At 43.3% G+C, this 15,575-nt stretch overlaps 1 protein-coding gene across 2 annotated transcripts in view; it reads left to right on the forward strand.

The window, feature by feature from the left end:
• The window catches only part of PRELID3A (PRELI domain containing 3A), a 33,353-nt gene that overhangs the window by 9,418 nt on the left and 8,360 nt on the right, over positions 1-15,575 (forward strand). The window contains exons 3-6 of one of the 2 annotated variants that reach the window (XM_037508867.2): positions 655-744; positions 4,718-4,788; positions 4,894-4,996; positions 6,669-6,766. In XM_037508867.2, coding sequence (XP_037364764.1) covers positions 655-744; positions 4,718-4,788; positions 4,894-4,996; positions 6,669-6,722 — 318 coding nt within the window. In that variant the 3' untranslated portion in view covers positions 6,723-6,766. Of the gene's footprint in view, positions 1-654; positions 745-4,717; positions 4,789-4,893; positions 4,997-6,668; positions 6,767-15,575 lie in introns of those variants that run through there. The other variant, XM_037508865.2, reaches the window with a different exon arrangement.

Consider the following 15,575-nt stretch of genomic DNA (forward strand, 5'->3'; position numbering starts at 1 on the left):
TCCTTATCTAACAGCTTTCTCTTTCCCCATTTGTTGCATCTTTAAATTTATGGCCCAGTCTTCTGGATGGGCATCCCTGCATTGAAGTTAAACAGCTGCCCTTCTAATGTGTCTGTAAATTAAACCACTCTCCGTTTCTCCAATCTCCGCCTCCCTTTACCACCTGAAGGAAACCAGGACTAGCATTAACAATGTTGTCCTTGGTCCTGGGATGTGTGTTTTTCCTAGTGGAATGGGTTACTTTCCTTTGGTTGTCCTTATCTCTGAAGCCTCCCTAAATTCTTCAATGGTCCCCTCCTGCACTGTCCCTAAAACTGCATAATTCCTAGCTAGCCCTGTGTCTCAATAGCACCCCACCACCCTCTTGACTTGGCTCAGATGCCACTGACACCCCTGCCCCTCTCCTCTAGTTATTTTTTGTCAAAGCATCTATTGCTATCACACCTCCAGTTCTCTCAAGTTCATGGATTTCTTCATTCTGCTGGAACGGGAGAACCCTGGAGAGCTTTGTGGGGCTGGGCACTGCTGTGTACTCCAAATTGTATCATTGGTCATAGATATGTGAATTAACTAGCAAAGGAAGTGGTTTTGTATTTGATGATGAGAAATACAATTTTTAACATGTCACGATGCTAGTTTTGCTTTGTTTTTTAGGTTTTGGGAACCAGTAGGACTTTGACATACATCAAAGAACATTCTGTTGTGGATCCAGTGGAAAAGAAAATGGAACTTTGTTCCACCAATGTAAGCAATGGCCTGAGATGAGAAAGGTGCTTGGTATTTCATGGTGAGGGTGCATAATGCCTTCATTCAATTTTATTTCCAGCTCACTCTTGGTCTAAGCAATCTTTAGGCTGCACTTATCCTTTTTATTCCAGTAAAATAATAAATGTATTGAAAACTGTGCATAATGATTGTTGCAAAGTGGACACACTTTTGTAGCCATTAAGCAGACAGGAGAGAAAATGTGACAGCCCCTCTGGAGCCCACCATCTCCTTTCCAGGGTAATTGCTGTCCTGACGTCCAAGAGGAGAGATGAATTTTAGTGGGAATTTTACAAGTGACTCTCCCTCATTCCTCTGTTAATGCCTCTCTCAAAAAAAGTTCATATTATTATTCTGCACATCCACAGACCATGTGGGGAAATGCACGAGCTAGTAATATAGTTTATTTCTATAAGACTCCACTTTTTCTAGTGTCAGTGATGGGACTGACTCAAACCTAGTGTCAGTGATGGGAGAAGCCAGGACTGAGAGAGCAGCTCAGCTCATTGTGTGTCTGTGCTTCTGCCTGCCTGGGTCCCAGGTTCAGTTGATAACTCTCGTTGTGGTGTAGATGGCTACCAGGTACCTGCTGTGTGCCAGGCGTCATGCCAGGGCAGGGAAGGCAAAGACCAGGGGACGTCTTAGGATCACATGGATGGACATGGAAGAAAACTGTTTGACAGAGGTGTGTGAGCAGCCAGCACAGGAGCTCTGCATTCCCCAGGGGGATGTGTATCATCTGGGTGCTTTCCAGACACCAGCAGAGGCCAGTGCTCCCAGTCACAGGCACCTAGACTTAGAGAGCATGGATTGGTCAGAGGGCCCCCAATAGGTGGGGAGCAGAGACTACAAGGAAGGAGGAAGGGCTAACAAAGACCAGGTCACAGAGGTGTGTGTGTCACACCAAGGAGGTTAAATCCTTTCTTGTGGTGAGGGAGCCTTTGAGAGTTTGTTGCACTAAGTGAGGTCATCAGATTTTGTGTTAGAAGCATCAGCCTGGTGGCTTTGTGCAGGAATAGCTGGAGGCCGCTGGAGCTTTGGTGGGGAGACTGGCCAGGTAGGCCATCCAGATGAGTGTGGCTGGGACAGGATAGAGAACACAGAAGAGGGACTGGGAGTGTAGGGCTTGAGGTACTGATTTGGGGAGTGGGGGAGGGAAGGGATCCAGGTGTGGCTTATCTCACTGGTGTGAACCTCACTTGGCCTGGGCACCAGGCTGAATGTGGGACTATTTATGAGGGGCTGCAGATGGGGCCCAGGTCTGAGAAGAGTGAGTTAAGTTTGATTTGGGGCGCTTACGTGCAAAGGCTGGTAGTGTAGTGTGTGGTAGAGATCAGGGGTCCTCGCCGCTTCTTTTAGCATCTTATCAGGAAGCCAGTGTTTTGAACAAACAAACAAACAAAGAGCTGCTCTGGGCACCTGCACCCCTATGTTTATAGCAGCACTGTTTACAATAGCTAAGCTTTGGAAACAGCCCAAATACCCAAAAATAGATGACTGGATCAAGAAGATGTGGTACATATACACCATGGAATATTACTCAGCATTCAAAAAAGATAAACACATGCAATTTGCAGCAACATGGATGGCGCTGGAAGGGATCATGCTCAGCGAAATAAGCCAGAAAGAAAAAGAAAAATACCGGATGGTCTCACTCATAGCAGGAATCTAGAAAACTTAAATAAGGGACCAGGAAAATGAATAACTATAAGAAAGTGAAAATCAAAATCAACAAACAACTATGAACCAGAGACACTCTATGGGAGGTGGGGGGCGGGAGGGGAGGGATTGGGGTCAAAATAAGGGGGTTGCAATTGTATGGGGAATATAAAAATAAAATTTATTTTAAAAAATGGATAAAAAATAAAAAAAAGATCACTGAGTACATAGCACTATAACAGATGTAATTATTATGAAGAGGTTTGAAATATCGAGAGAATTATCAAAATGTGACCCAGAGACACAAAATGAGCACATGCTGTTGGAAAAATGGCACTGATAGACTTGCTTGGTGCAGGGTTACCACAAACCTTCAATTTGTGAAAAGCACAATATTGGTAAAGTATCATAAAGTGAAACATGATAAAACGAGACAGGCCTGTATCTGTAATTCCCCCAAATGTTTTAAACTTTAGACAGATAAGGGACAACCGCCTTAATATAACTTACAGGCAGAAATGACCCATTCCTGACAAGTTAAATTATTAACTTGTTCATGTTTCATATTTTTACAATTATATGTAAGTTAGTGTATTTTTATTTATAGTCCCACCTAATTCCAAAAGAATTTAAAAAGCTGTTAACAAAAGGTTATACACAATACCAGCTGTAAAAAGTAAGATTAAAAAAGTAAAAGAAAAAAAAAAAAAGACAGAGCTGCTGTGGGCAAAACCTAAGGAGCTGATGGAAGCCGGCCAGCCTGGAGTACAGCGTCTGCTATGGGCTCTGTGCTGTGGCCTGCCTTCGTGGACACTGTCCTGCGTGCTGGGAGGTAGCTCTACTCCAAGCCCTTGGTCCACCCTCGGGGGAGGCCGCCATCTGTCCCCTTCCTCAGCCCAGGCAGAGCTTCTGTACAAAGTCATAGGGAACCTGGCAGAGTCCTCTTCCCTTCTCTCCACATCTGCCATTCCTGACACTACGTGTTCTGTTCTTTGGGGAAATTCCACCTTTACTTGGAAAATTCCACTTCATCCTTCAGGTAGGTTTCGTTGTCAGTAAGGACAGACAGTGGCTGCTACGGGGAGGTCTAGTGGCCGATGGCGGGGCTGGAGGACGACAGTGGTGGACTTACACCATCATGGAGTGACTAAACGGCTGTGTGACTCTGTGTGTGTTATTAACCTTTTCTAACTCTCATATTATTTGTCTAAAAAAAAGAAGGAACAAAACTCATAGTATTGTTGTAAGGACTCATGAAGGGAAATAAGGGTTATAAAGCCCAGTACCTGGCATGAAAACATTATATGTAAAACAGTAACTAATCAGAGTTTAATTGTTAATTTGTTCAATAATTCCTTGCAGTGTAATATCTGTAACTAATGAAGTTCTTGATAACTCTAAGGTCAATAGAAGGAAAGAAATTTCCGCTAACTACTTTTCCAACACAATGAGGTGGGCGGGGGAAGAGGATTTCAGTGACAGCTGAATAAAGGATAACTGTTTCCTATTACTAGGAAATTACATTGCTTTTGACTAAACTTTAAAAAAAAATGATCTTTTATTGACACTGGCTCTTTGATAAGAGGGCAAATTAAACAAAGATGGAATTCTAGTTCTCTGTTTTCCAGTTTGGGGGCCTCTATACACATGTGGTTATTTCAATTTTAATTAATTAGGATAAAATAAAATAAATGATTCAGTTCTTCAGTCACACTAGCCACGTCTCAAGTGCTCATTGGCCTCACGCATCAGTGACTTCCGCCATGGCCATTTATCACAGAAAATTTGGTTGCGCCATGAAAATTACAGAGCTCCATATTTTAAATAGGTTTTAATTAAAATTATTAAAAATATGTATGGGAGTCAAGTTTGCTTATAAGAAGCAGCCCTTGGGAGACAAGATCTATGCAACCTGCTCTCCCAGTCTGCAGATGCAAGGGCTCTGTCCTGTGCACCCCTGGCATTGACTGAAAGCCTGGCTACCACCAGTGGACAGAGAAGCATCCTGTTCATTTTCCTGGGTGCTTATCCAGGAATATTTTGTCCTTTTCTACAGCAGCTGACAGTTTGGCAGCTTGAAAGTAATTTGAAGGGGTGGGTGTGGGAGTGGCAGGTTGCCACAGCAGCCATGATGGTTTTCCTGGCACTTCATACGTGGCAGTGTTTTTTGAGCCTAAAAGTTTCTTCTATTCTGGCTCCTGTAAGTGCTAAATTGGGGGTAGAGGAGTATAGGCAGATGGTCAGAAAAGAAATTCAAGAGAAAAAGAACCTAAAGTCCTTGTTTTTCTTAAAGATCACACTCACAAACTTGGTGTCCGTGAATGAGAGGTTGGTGTACACACCCCATCCAGAGAACCCTCAAATGTAAGTCATATCCTGGGGTTGACATGTTGAACTCCAAGATCAGGGTGGGGTGAGCCTCCCTACTTTCAGGGCTGCTCAACCTCTTTATTGCTTGTCTTTCTGTAGGACCGTGCTTGTGCAAGAAGCCATCATCACCGTCAAAGGGATCAGCCTGGGCAGCTATCTAGAAAGCTTAATGGCCAGCACAATATCATCGAATGCAAAAAAGGTATGGATGTCAGTGCCAGACCTGTATGCTCCAGCTGTTGAGTGTCGCTTAAATGCTCTCTGGAGTGTCGGGACTCACTGTCTCTTGCCGAGCTCATAATGCCACAGCATGTTCCAGAGTTACATTCAAAATGAGTGGCAGGCAAGGCGGACAAAGCATAGGGTGAACCTGAAGCATAAGCCCAGCTGAGGCAGCTACCACTTCGGAGTGGAAATAGTATAGGTTTAGTTAATAAAAAACTCAGTACATAATACCTCAAAATGAGTATCTGTGTTAGCTTCATCAGGCAAATGTTTGGGATTCTCAGTAGATTCCTATTTAATAGGCATTAAGTGACTGAGCTTCTCTGTCTGTCTTGGTTCCCTGGAGCCAGGTACTTTGCATATCCCCTCTGGCAGGATTGGGAATGAGCTCTGTAGAGGTGATGGGAGGGAGGCTGGACCTGGAGGTGTCTGCCTGGGGTCGTTGGGTGTAGGGCTCAGTCATTAAAGGCAGAGACTGCTCACAGAGACAGAGTGCTCTCCTCTCTGGCAGAGTTGATAGAACATGAATGTGTGGCAGGAAGATGTTATACAAGTTCAAGGTCAAAGCAGAGGGTTTATTTTATTGCCTTAGATTACCTCACAGGCCCCTCAACTGTCCTTCCTTTACAAGCCATCCCTGGCTCTTCTCTTTACCTTTCTCTCCCAGTATTTATTTATTTTTAAATTTAATTAATTAATTTATTTTGTTAGAAGGGATTCTGCATTTTGGGGATCAGTGGGATGCTGCCTAAACTGCACCTTCCCTCCTGCCATGCTTAGGTCACAGCTTTATGGAAAGCCAATGATGGCTTGCACTTGGACTAATTATTAGTAGAAGTCATCTGCCCTACATTTTAGAGAAACCACATTTAAGAAATATTGGTAGCCTAATGTAGTTCAGGAAAGGTAGGGAACATGGTGCTGCCTGGTGTCACATCCATGCTGCAAGGCCCCCCCCCCCCAAGGAGGGCATAGAACCCAACTCATAGGAGGAAGGAAATGTTCATGAGCCAAAGACACTTCACACCTTTCATCAGAAATTCAGGATAAATTTAGTGAGACCAAATGAAATTCTTCAGTTTCACTTGATCCTAGGGGTTTCTGTGTTGAAAGCCTGAAGGAGAATCACTGCCTCCCTCAGCTGTTGTTACCATGTGACAGCAGCCCTGGTCAGTTGTGAAGGTGACTGGGAACAGCTAATGGGCAAAGGGCAGGGACGTGAAATGGAGACGGGGTGCTGGAGAGGACAGAGATGGAGGTGGATGCGGACAGGCAGGTTGTCCTGGGATTTGAGAGGCTGAGGTCTGGGAGGACTCTGAGGAGGCTGCAAGGGCCACTGCCACTCCCCACCCTCCCTCGCCCCTCCTCCCATTCCATATTCAGATGAGGTGCAGATACAGGGCACTGTGTCCGTCTAGCTCAGGTTGGTGTGAGAATTTTAGGCACTGTATACATGCCCTCTTATTTCTGAGCTTGAGAAATAGCATGTTATAGTGAAAGACAGCTCATGAGTGGCTGCTACGGCCTCCTGTAAAGCTGTAGCACTCCCCCCGCCCCCCACAATTTATATTACAGGCTTGTAGTGTGTTGTCTGCAGTGAGGAGGCAAAATTTCTTACCCCGTGTTGAAATCTTTCTTTGTTGCTGCAGGGGTGGGCTGCTATTGAGTGGATAATTGAAAATTCTGAAAGCGCCGTGAGCTAATGGGGGCCACATCTGCACCTGTGATAAGCGATGGTAACTACGATATTCTTTACCCTGGTAGACAACTAGCATGTTCCAGCCCTGTGGTACGTGGTGGTGGCAGGCTGTTTGCAGATGCAGGTGCATGTACGCCTCTAGTCCTGTGCTCCCTAGTCCCTCTCCTAGGCGCTTCTTCTTGCCAATTCATCTCCTGTTTCATGGCAGGACTTACTTTCATGGGAAACTGAAACATGGGTTATCTGGTCTCTAATGAAGGCTGTTTAGCTTCTCCTGCAAGGTGTCTGCAGTGCTTGGTTATTTGTCCTATAACCTATGCATCATTAGTAAAGAGGCTTTTATTAGGAGGTCCAGATAGTATTAAATGCTGATCTAATGGAAGGGTTTTTCCATCTTGAATAAGATTGGGATATCTGCACGTGTTCTTACCGAGTGCTCTGCCCTTGTGCTGGACTGCAGAAGGAAGAAGCTTCCCCCCGCCCCCCCGCCATGATAGGCAGCATCCAGCCCCTGGACGCCATTGAATGTTTTCTTTCTAGCATCTCCTGAGCTTCACAATAATTTCTTAAGCCATCAGTGGCTGGACTGTCTGAAGCTGGTCTGCCACTTAGTTGGTTATCAGTGGTCATCTGCACACTTCACGCATGAGTCATTCCCGACTTCCCTCATTTTGGGGGATCTTTTCCTCCTGCCTTGAAATTCCTGGCCCTGTTGACTTTGTGCTCTGTGCTGCTGCTCTGGGCTCCGCTTCGCACAGTGTGTCAGTGCCTCATCAGGGGAGAGCCGTGCGGTTCAGATTTCTTTAAGGACTTCTTGCTGATTTTGCTTAAGTTGCTGAAACTTAGGTTTGCTAGAGACCTTCACCTTGGACCCAATGTCATGCTGGGTCTGTTCTCCCCTGGATGTGCCGCTGAGGTTACAGCATGTAGAGCCCACCTGCAGTGGGCATTGGGGGGTGGTGCCAGGGTGTGTCTGTGATGGTGTCACTTTGAGTTGTGGACTCTGTCACATTCTGTTTCTTATAAACAAGAGCTAAATTGCCTCAATCTTTAATCAGATGCCTCACTCAAAAAATCAAAGAGGAAAAAAAGGAAGAAAGAAGTGAGTCCTGAATATGGTTCACCGGCCCCACCTGGGAAAGGTGTGGAAGCTACTGCCGCCTGACCCCAGCCCCACTCGGGCCTCTTCATCATGACCTCACACACAGGCCAGGCACCCAGGCCAGTGCAGGCAGAATTCTAGTTCATGCAGAGTGGCCCAGCGGAAGGAAGACCTCTATCAGGAGGACAGGGCCACAGAGCCGCCACCTGGCCACCCGGGATGCCAAGCCAGGGTTCTGGGAGCCAGCCCCTCGCTGCCCACTGCCCTGAGGCTATTTGACTGAACTGTTCTCGTGCCTTCCTCTATTCTCCCCTTAGCAGCGGTGGCCAGGCTTTCCTGCCAACTCTTGGATTTTACAGAACAGCTTTTCTCTTTTCAGATGACTTCCCTTCCCCATTCCTAACCACAGACTGCACTGCCAGCCCTTCACATGCACACCTAGCCACACCTGTCACTTCAGATGCCATCACTGTGCACCCTCCCCTTCCCTGCATCACTGTCGTGCAGGTCTGCACCCCAGTGGGGTCACCAGGGTTGGCAGTACTGTGAGCTCTCCAGTAAAAGCCAGCAGTGACGTGGGGTGTGAAACGCCCTGCCCTTGGGGCAGGGGGCCTAGTGGGAGCCTGTGAGTCTGTATTTCCCTCCCATGGTCAGACCTGTCCACCAGCAGGTGAGGCAGCCAATGTTAGGCAGTGTTGGCACAGGTGCGGGCGGGTTTATGCACTCTTCTATCCCATTAGCGTGAGGTACTCCAACCAGGACTTTTAATTTTCCCCCAAATAAAATAGAAAATCTCTTTCAGCATATGTTCAAGTGATAAAAACTTCAAATGATAAAAACATCCATAAAGGATAGATAAGATGGTTCTCCAGTTTTTTTTTAGAACTTGCTTTTTGTTCGATTATAGTACTTCCAATCCAAGATGAAATTAAATTCATTTATATTTTTCTCAGCATATTTTGTGCACGTAGCTTAAGGTGAACTAGGGTTAAAAGATCAATGGCAGTAACACTGGCCCTTACCATTTCGGCAACACACACTTCTACCTTTCTGAGGGAACTCTCAACTCTTTCTGGAAATTTCTGGCATTTATTGCTAGATTTCTGAACAAGTAAGTACATTATGCTATTTCTTGATTCAACATTTTTAAACATTATCTGTTGACTTCCCGTTGTAGTAGCTTATCATTTTATCTTCCTCCCCCTCTATCCCCCAAGACAGCACGTCCCCAAGACAGCACGTCCTTGAATGTCAGTTTATTCAGTGTTGTTTTGTTATGATTTTGATGAGGAAAAAACAATTGATGCCTTACAGTGCACCTATGTGCGGGAGGGGGAGCTGCATGTTCTGTCATATTTGTGTGGATTTCCTTTCTTCCAGAGAGGGGCCCGCTAGGACTGTTGGCTTGTCTGAATTGCCCCAGGCTGAGTGTGCATGAGCATGCTCTGTGATGGAGGGAGTCCTGTCCAGGGCTGTTCCTGCCTTGCACCTTAGGCTCCCAGATGGGCTCTGGTCATCCATGAACCTGACCTGAATTGAGTGAGTTAGAAAATGAGTGAATGAATGTAAATGAATGTTGAATATTATAAGTGTTTGGATCTCTATGTAGAAGTTTGGTCATGTTTTTGCAACCAGAAATATGCCCTAGGAACTTGACTCTTAGTGATATTGATTAGCCCTTGGTAACACTGGTTTTATTACATGAGATCTCTTACTCTTAGCTCTCAAGAACTTTTCGAGAACACTGAGGACTTACTGTACAGATATATCATAATTTATATATATATATATTTTTTAATAATAAATTTTATTTTTATATTCCCCATACAGTTGCAACCCCCCCTTTCTGATCCCAATCCCTCCCCTCCCGCCACCCACCCCCCCAAAAGTGTCTCTGTTTCATAGTTTTTTGTTGATTCTGATTCTCACTTTCTTATAGTTATTCATTTTCCTGGTCCCTTATTTAAGTTTTCTAGATTCCTGCTATGAGTGAGACCATCCGGTATTTTTCTTTTTCTTTCTGGCTTATTTCGCTGAGCATGATCCCTTCCAGCGCCATCCATGTTGCTGCAAATTGCATGTGCTTATCTTTTTTGAATGCTGAGTAATATTCCATGGTGTATATGGACCACATCTTCTTGATCCAGTCATCTATTTTTGGGCATTTGGGCTGTTTCCAAAGCTTAGCTATTGTAAACAGTGCTGCTATAAACATAGGGGTGCAGGTGTTCTTTGGAATTGACGTTTCTGTGTCCTTTGGGTAGATACCTAGGAGTGGAATTGCTGGATCATATGGAAGCTCTATGTTTAGTAGGTCCAGAAATCTCCACACAGCTCTCCATAGTGGTTGGACCAGTTTACACTCCCACCAACAGTGCAGGAGAGTTTCTTTTTCCACATCTTCACCAACATTTGTTGTTGCTAGTTTTTTTAATATGTGCCATTCTCACTGGTGTAAGATGGTATCTCATGGTAGTTTTGATTTGCATTTCCCTGATTACAAGTGATGTTGAACATTTTTTCATATGCCTGTTGGCCATTTGCATTTCCTCTTCAGAGAAGTTTCTTTTTAGCTCTTCTGCCCATTTTTTAACTGGATTATTTTCTTTGTTGTTGTTGAGTCTCATCAGCTCTTTGCAGATTTTTGTGATCAGTCCTTTATCATTAGTGTTGGGTGCAAAAATGTTCTCCCAGTTGGTGGGGTTTCTCTTTGTTTTTGTTATTGTCTCTTTTGCTGTGCAGAAGCTCTTTAATTTGATGTAGTCCCAGCTGTTTATCTTTGCCTTCACTATCACTGCTTTGGGTGATGTGTCTGTAAAGATGTCTTTGATGTGCAAATCACGTAGTGTTTCAGGTATATTTCCTTCTAAGTATTTTATGGTTTCAGGTCTTATGTCTAGTTCTTTAATCAATTTTGAGTTGATTTTCGTGTATGGTGTGAGGTAGTGGTCAAGCTTCATTCTTTTGCATGTAGCGACCCAGTTTTCCCAGCATCATTTATTGAACAAACTTTCTTTGCTCCAATGCATAGTCTTTGCTCCTTTGTCAAAGATTAGTTGACCATAGATCTGTGGGTTTATTTCTGGATTTTCTATTCGATTCCATTGGTCTGTATGTCTATTCTTGTGCCAATACCATGCAGTTTTGATTATTATGGCTTTGTAGTATAGTTTGAAGTCTGGGAGTGTGATGCCTCCATTCCCTTCTTTTTTTTTCAGGAGAGCTTTGGCTATTCGGGGTTGTTTGTGATTCCATATGAATTTCATCAATAATTGCTCTATTTCTTTGAAGAATGACATTGAAATTTTGATTGGAATAGCATTGAATCTGTAGATTGCTTTTGGTAGGATGGCCATTTTAATAATGTTTATTCTTCCAATCCATGAGCAGGGGATGTCTTTCCATTTCTTTGTGTCTTCTTCTATTTCTTTTAACAGTGTTTTATAGTTTTCTTTGTATAGGTCCTTTACCTCTTTTGTTAGATTTATTCCCAAATATTTGATTTTTTTTTGTTTCAATAATAAAAAGGATGGTTTTTTTGATTTCTTCTTCTTCAGATTTATTGTTTGTGTATAGGAAGGCTACTGACTTTTGTGTGTTGATTTTGTATCCTGCCACTTTACTGAACTGATTGATGAGTTGAATTAGTTTTTTGTGGAGTTTTTGGGGTTCTCTACGTATATTATCATATCATCTGCAAATAGTGATAGTTTGACTTCTTCTTTTCCTATTTGGATTCCTTGGATGTCTTTCTCTTGTCTTATTGCTCTGGCTAGGACTTCCAGTATTATATTGAAAAGCAGTGGTGAGAGTGGACATCCTTGTCTTGTTCCAGATCTTAATGGAAATGCTTTCAGCTTTTCACCATTGAGAATGATACTGGCTGTTGGCTTGTCATAGATGGCCTTTATGATGTTGAGGTATGTTCCTTGTATCCCAAGAATTTCAAGGGCTTTTATCATGAATGGGTGTTGCACTTTGTTGAAAGCTTTCTCAGCATCGATTGATATTATCATATGGTTTTTATATTTCTTTTTGTTGATGTGTTGGATAACGTTGATTGATTTTCGGATGTTAAAACACCCTTGTGTCCCTGGAATGAATCCTACTTGGTCGTGGTGACTTATCTTATGGATACATTGTTGGATTCTGATAGCTAAAATTTTATTGAGGATTTTTGCATCAGTGTTCATTAGGGAGATTGGCCTGTAGTTTTCCTTTTTTGTGTTGTCCTTATTTGGTTTTGGTATTAGTGTAATGTTGGCTTCATAGAACGTGTTTGGTATTGTCCCTTCCTTCTCAATTTTTTGAAAGAGTTTGTGAAGGATATGCACTAATTCGTCTCTGAATGTTTGGTAGAATTCATTTGTAAATCCATCAGGTCCTGGGCTTTTGTTTTTGGGGAGGTTTTTGATTACCATTTCAATTTCGCTAATTGTAATTGGTCTGTTTAGGTGTTCTATTTCTTCTTTATCTAGCTTTGGGTGATTGTAGAGTTGTAGGAATTTGTCCATCTCCTCTAGATTGTTGAACTTGTTTCCATATAACTGTTCATAGTAGTTACTGATTATTCTTTTGATTTCTGCTGTGTCCGTTGTGATTTCTCCTCTTTCATTTGTGATCCTGTTTATTTGTGCTTTCTCCCTTTTTTCCTTTGTGAGCCTGGCTAGGGGTTTGTCTATTTTATTGATTTTTTCAAAGATCCAGCTCTTGGTTTCATTGATCTTTTGGATTGTATTTTTAGTTTCAATTTCATTTATTTCTGCTTTGGTTTTTATTATTTCTTTTCTTCTACTGGTTTTGGGGTATTTTTGTTTTTCTTTTTCTAGATCTTTGAGCTTCGAGATTAGGTTGTTTCTTTGAGTTCTTTCTTGTTTCTTGATGTGAGCTTCTATTGCTATATGTTTTCCTCTTATTACTGCTTTTGCTGCATCCCATACATTTAGGATATTGGTGTCCTTCTTGTCATTCAATTCAAAGAATTTTTTAATTTCTTCTTTGATCTCCTCATTATTCCAGTGGTCTTCCAGTAGTGTGGTTTTTAATCTCCGTGAGGTAGGAAAGTTCCTTGCCTTCTTTTTATGGTTTATTTCTAGTTTGATGCCTTCATGGTCATAAAAGATGGTTGCTATGATTTCAATCTTTGTGTATCTGTTGATGTTTGTCTTGTGCCCCAGTATGTGATCGATCCTGGAGAATGATCCGTGTGCACTTGAGAAAAATGTGTACTCTGTTTTTTTGGGGTTTAGTGTTCTATAGATGTCTGTTAAGCCCAAATGCTCTAGGTCCTTATTTAGAGCTTTAGTGTCTTTACTTATTTTTTGTCTTGTTGGTCTATCCATTGTTGATAGTGGTGTGTTGAAGTCTCCTACTACGTATGTGTTTTCTCTGATGTCTTTTTTCAGAGAGGACAACAGTTGTCTGACATATTTTGGTGCTCCTTCGTTTGGTGAGTATATGTTAATGAGTGTTATTTCTTCTTGAAATATTGTCCCCTTGATCATAATGTAATGACCATTGGGGTCTCTTTTTATTTTTTTGAGTTTGAAGTCTGTTTTATCTGATATAAGTATAGCTGTTCCTGCTTTCTTTTTTGGTCCATTTGCTTGTAGGATTGTTTTCCATCCTTTAACTTTGAGCCTATTTTTATCTTTTGTCGCTAAATGTGTTTCCTGGAGACAGCAAAAGGTTGGGTTTTGTTTCTTAATCCAGGCTGCATCTCTGTGTCTTTTTATTGAAGAGTTTAGTCCATTTACATTTAGAGTTAATATTGATATGTTAGCATCTGTATTTGCCATTGTGTTTGTCTTTCCTTTGATTTTATTTATTTATTCTTTTAATAACTTTTTATTTTTGGCCTTCTTTCGTTGTTATTCGTCCCTGTGAGGTTCTGGCTTTAGGATTCCTTGTAGTATTTTTTGGAGTGGAGGTTTAGTCTTAATGAAATTCCAGAGTTTCTGTTTGTCTGGGAAGGTCCTTATTCTTTCTTCATAGAGGAAGGAGAGCTTTGCGGGATAGATTATTCTTGGTTGGCATCTGTTTTCTTGGAGTCTGTTGACTATGTCCCTCCACTCTCTCCTTGCCCGTAGTGTTTCTTCAGAGAAGTCCGATGTCAGCCTGATTGGTTTTTCTTTGAATGTTATCTGTTTCTTCCCTCTTGCCAGCTTCATTATTTTTTCCTAGTCCTGGATTCTTGGGAGCTTTACTATTATGTGTCTTGCTGTATTTTTCCTTTTGTCGTGGAAGTTTGGTGTTCTTCTTGCTTCTTGTGTATCAATTGTCAGCTCCTTCTTCACATTTGGGAAGTTCTCTTCAATTATCTCCTGGAATATTTTCTCTTTTCCTACATCTCTCTCGTCTCCTTCTGGAATTCCTATAACTCTTATATTTCCTTTCCTCATGGAGTCAGATAGTTCCCGAAGTCTTTCTTCGTTCTTTTTCCTTCGTACTTCTCTTTCCTTTTCTGTTTTGGTTCTTTTTATTTCTGTGTATTCAAGAGTACTTATTCGTTCTTCCATTTCATCTATTCTGCTTTCATTGCTTTTCCCAGAGTTCTTTAGTTCCTCCGTTAATTCTTTGATCTCCTGTGTTTCTTTTGCTTCCCTCTTTACGGACTCAATTTCATTCTTCTGATCATTGATTATTTTTCTCATATCATTGTTTTCCTTTATGACTTCTGTCATTTTTTTAATCACAGCAATTTTAAATTCTCTTTCTGGAAGTCTCAGAAGTTCTTCCAAGTTACTGTCGTTGTAATCTGGAGGGTGGTTTTCTTTTTGTGGTGTGCTTTTTTCCTGAGGAGTTGTTAGGTTGCGTGTGGTTCTTCTACTCCCTACTGTCTGTTTTCTAATTTGTCGTATGCATTGGGACACTGTGTTGCTCGGACTGGCCGGCATCTTGGGTGAACTTCTCCGGTCTCCTCTGGCTCCACCAGGAGCCATCTCTGGCTTCTGAGGGAGCTTTCTACTGGTTTCAGGCAGTCTTTACTGAAGAAATGTCCCTGTTCTAAAATGGTGACGCGGGACTCAGTCCCTGCCCTTCCGGTCTCAGGCACACTCTTTTGCGCGCCCGGTCTGCCCCGGCCGTTGGTGCCTGTTCCCTCTGTGGGCTCAGACTGCTGGTCGGAAGGGGCCTGGTGTGGGCTAACTTCCCACCTGGCCACTGTCTCCTCCGGGAGCCTTCTGCCCTTTTCAAGCAGACTTAAGAAATTTCCTGTTCTATGGGGTGTTAGTGACTTTTTTTTTCCTGGTCGCTAGGTGGCGCCAGAGATCTCTCCTATTGTCCTTGGAGGGCTGTTTTTCGCCTCCCGCCACCCCGTGGGACAGGGAACAGAGCGGGATTGGTAGGGTAAACCTCAACGGCTTTGGGGTGCTGTGTCTGCCTTGTGCCCCTCCGCCGTGGAGAACCCACGCCCCGAATTTCGTGCCCCGGGTCTCAGTTCAAAGCCCTCAGTACCAGGACGCGGGCTGTAGCCCAGTTCAGTGGCGCGGGAATGGCGCCTTTTGCACCGCTCCCGTACCTGGGCTCCTGGTTCCTGCTCACTCAGTGAGGGACTTTCACCCCAGTGAGGGCCTCCGCGCGTCTCCCCGCAAGCCTAGGTCGCAGGCACGGGGGCCTGGGCAGCCAAGATCCCGATCCGCTTTTGCTTTTCAAGCGCGCCAAAGCACCGCTTTTCCGCGCAAGCTTACCGGCAGCCCGGGCTGTGTGCGCGTCTCCCGGGGTCTTTGTTCTTCTCTAATGGCGCCCGGAGCCGTT

This window comes from Talpa occidentalis, unplaced genomic scaffold (assembly GCF_014898055.3).
Source record: "Talpa occidentalis isolate TD23 unplaced genomic scaffold, MPIMG_talOcc4v2.1 talOcc4.13, whole genome shotgun sequence".
Classification (NCBI taxonomy): Eukaryota; Metazoa; Chordata; class Mammalia; order Eulipotyphla; family Talpidae; genus Talpa; species Talpa occidentalis.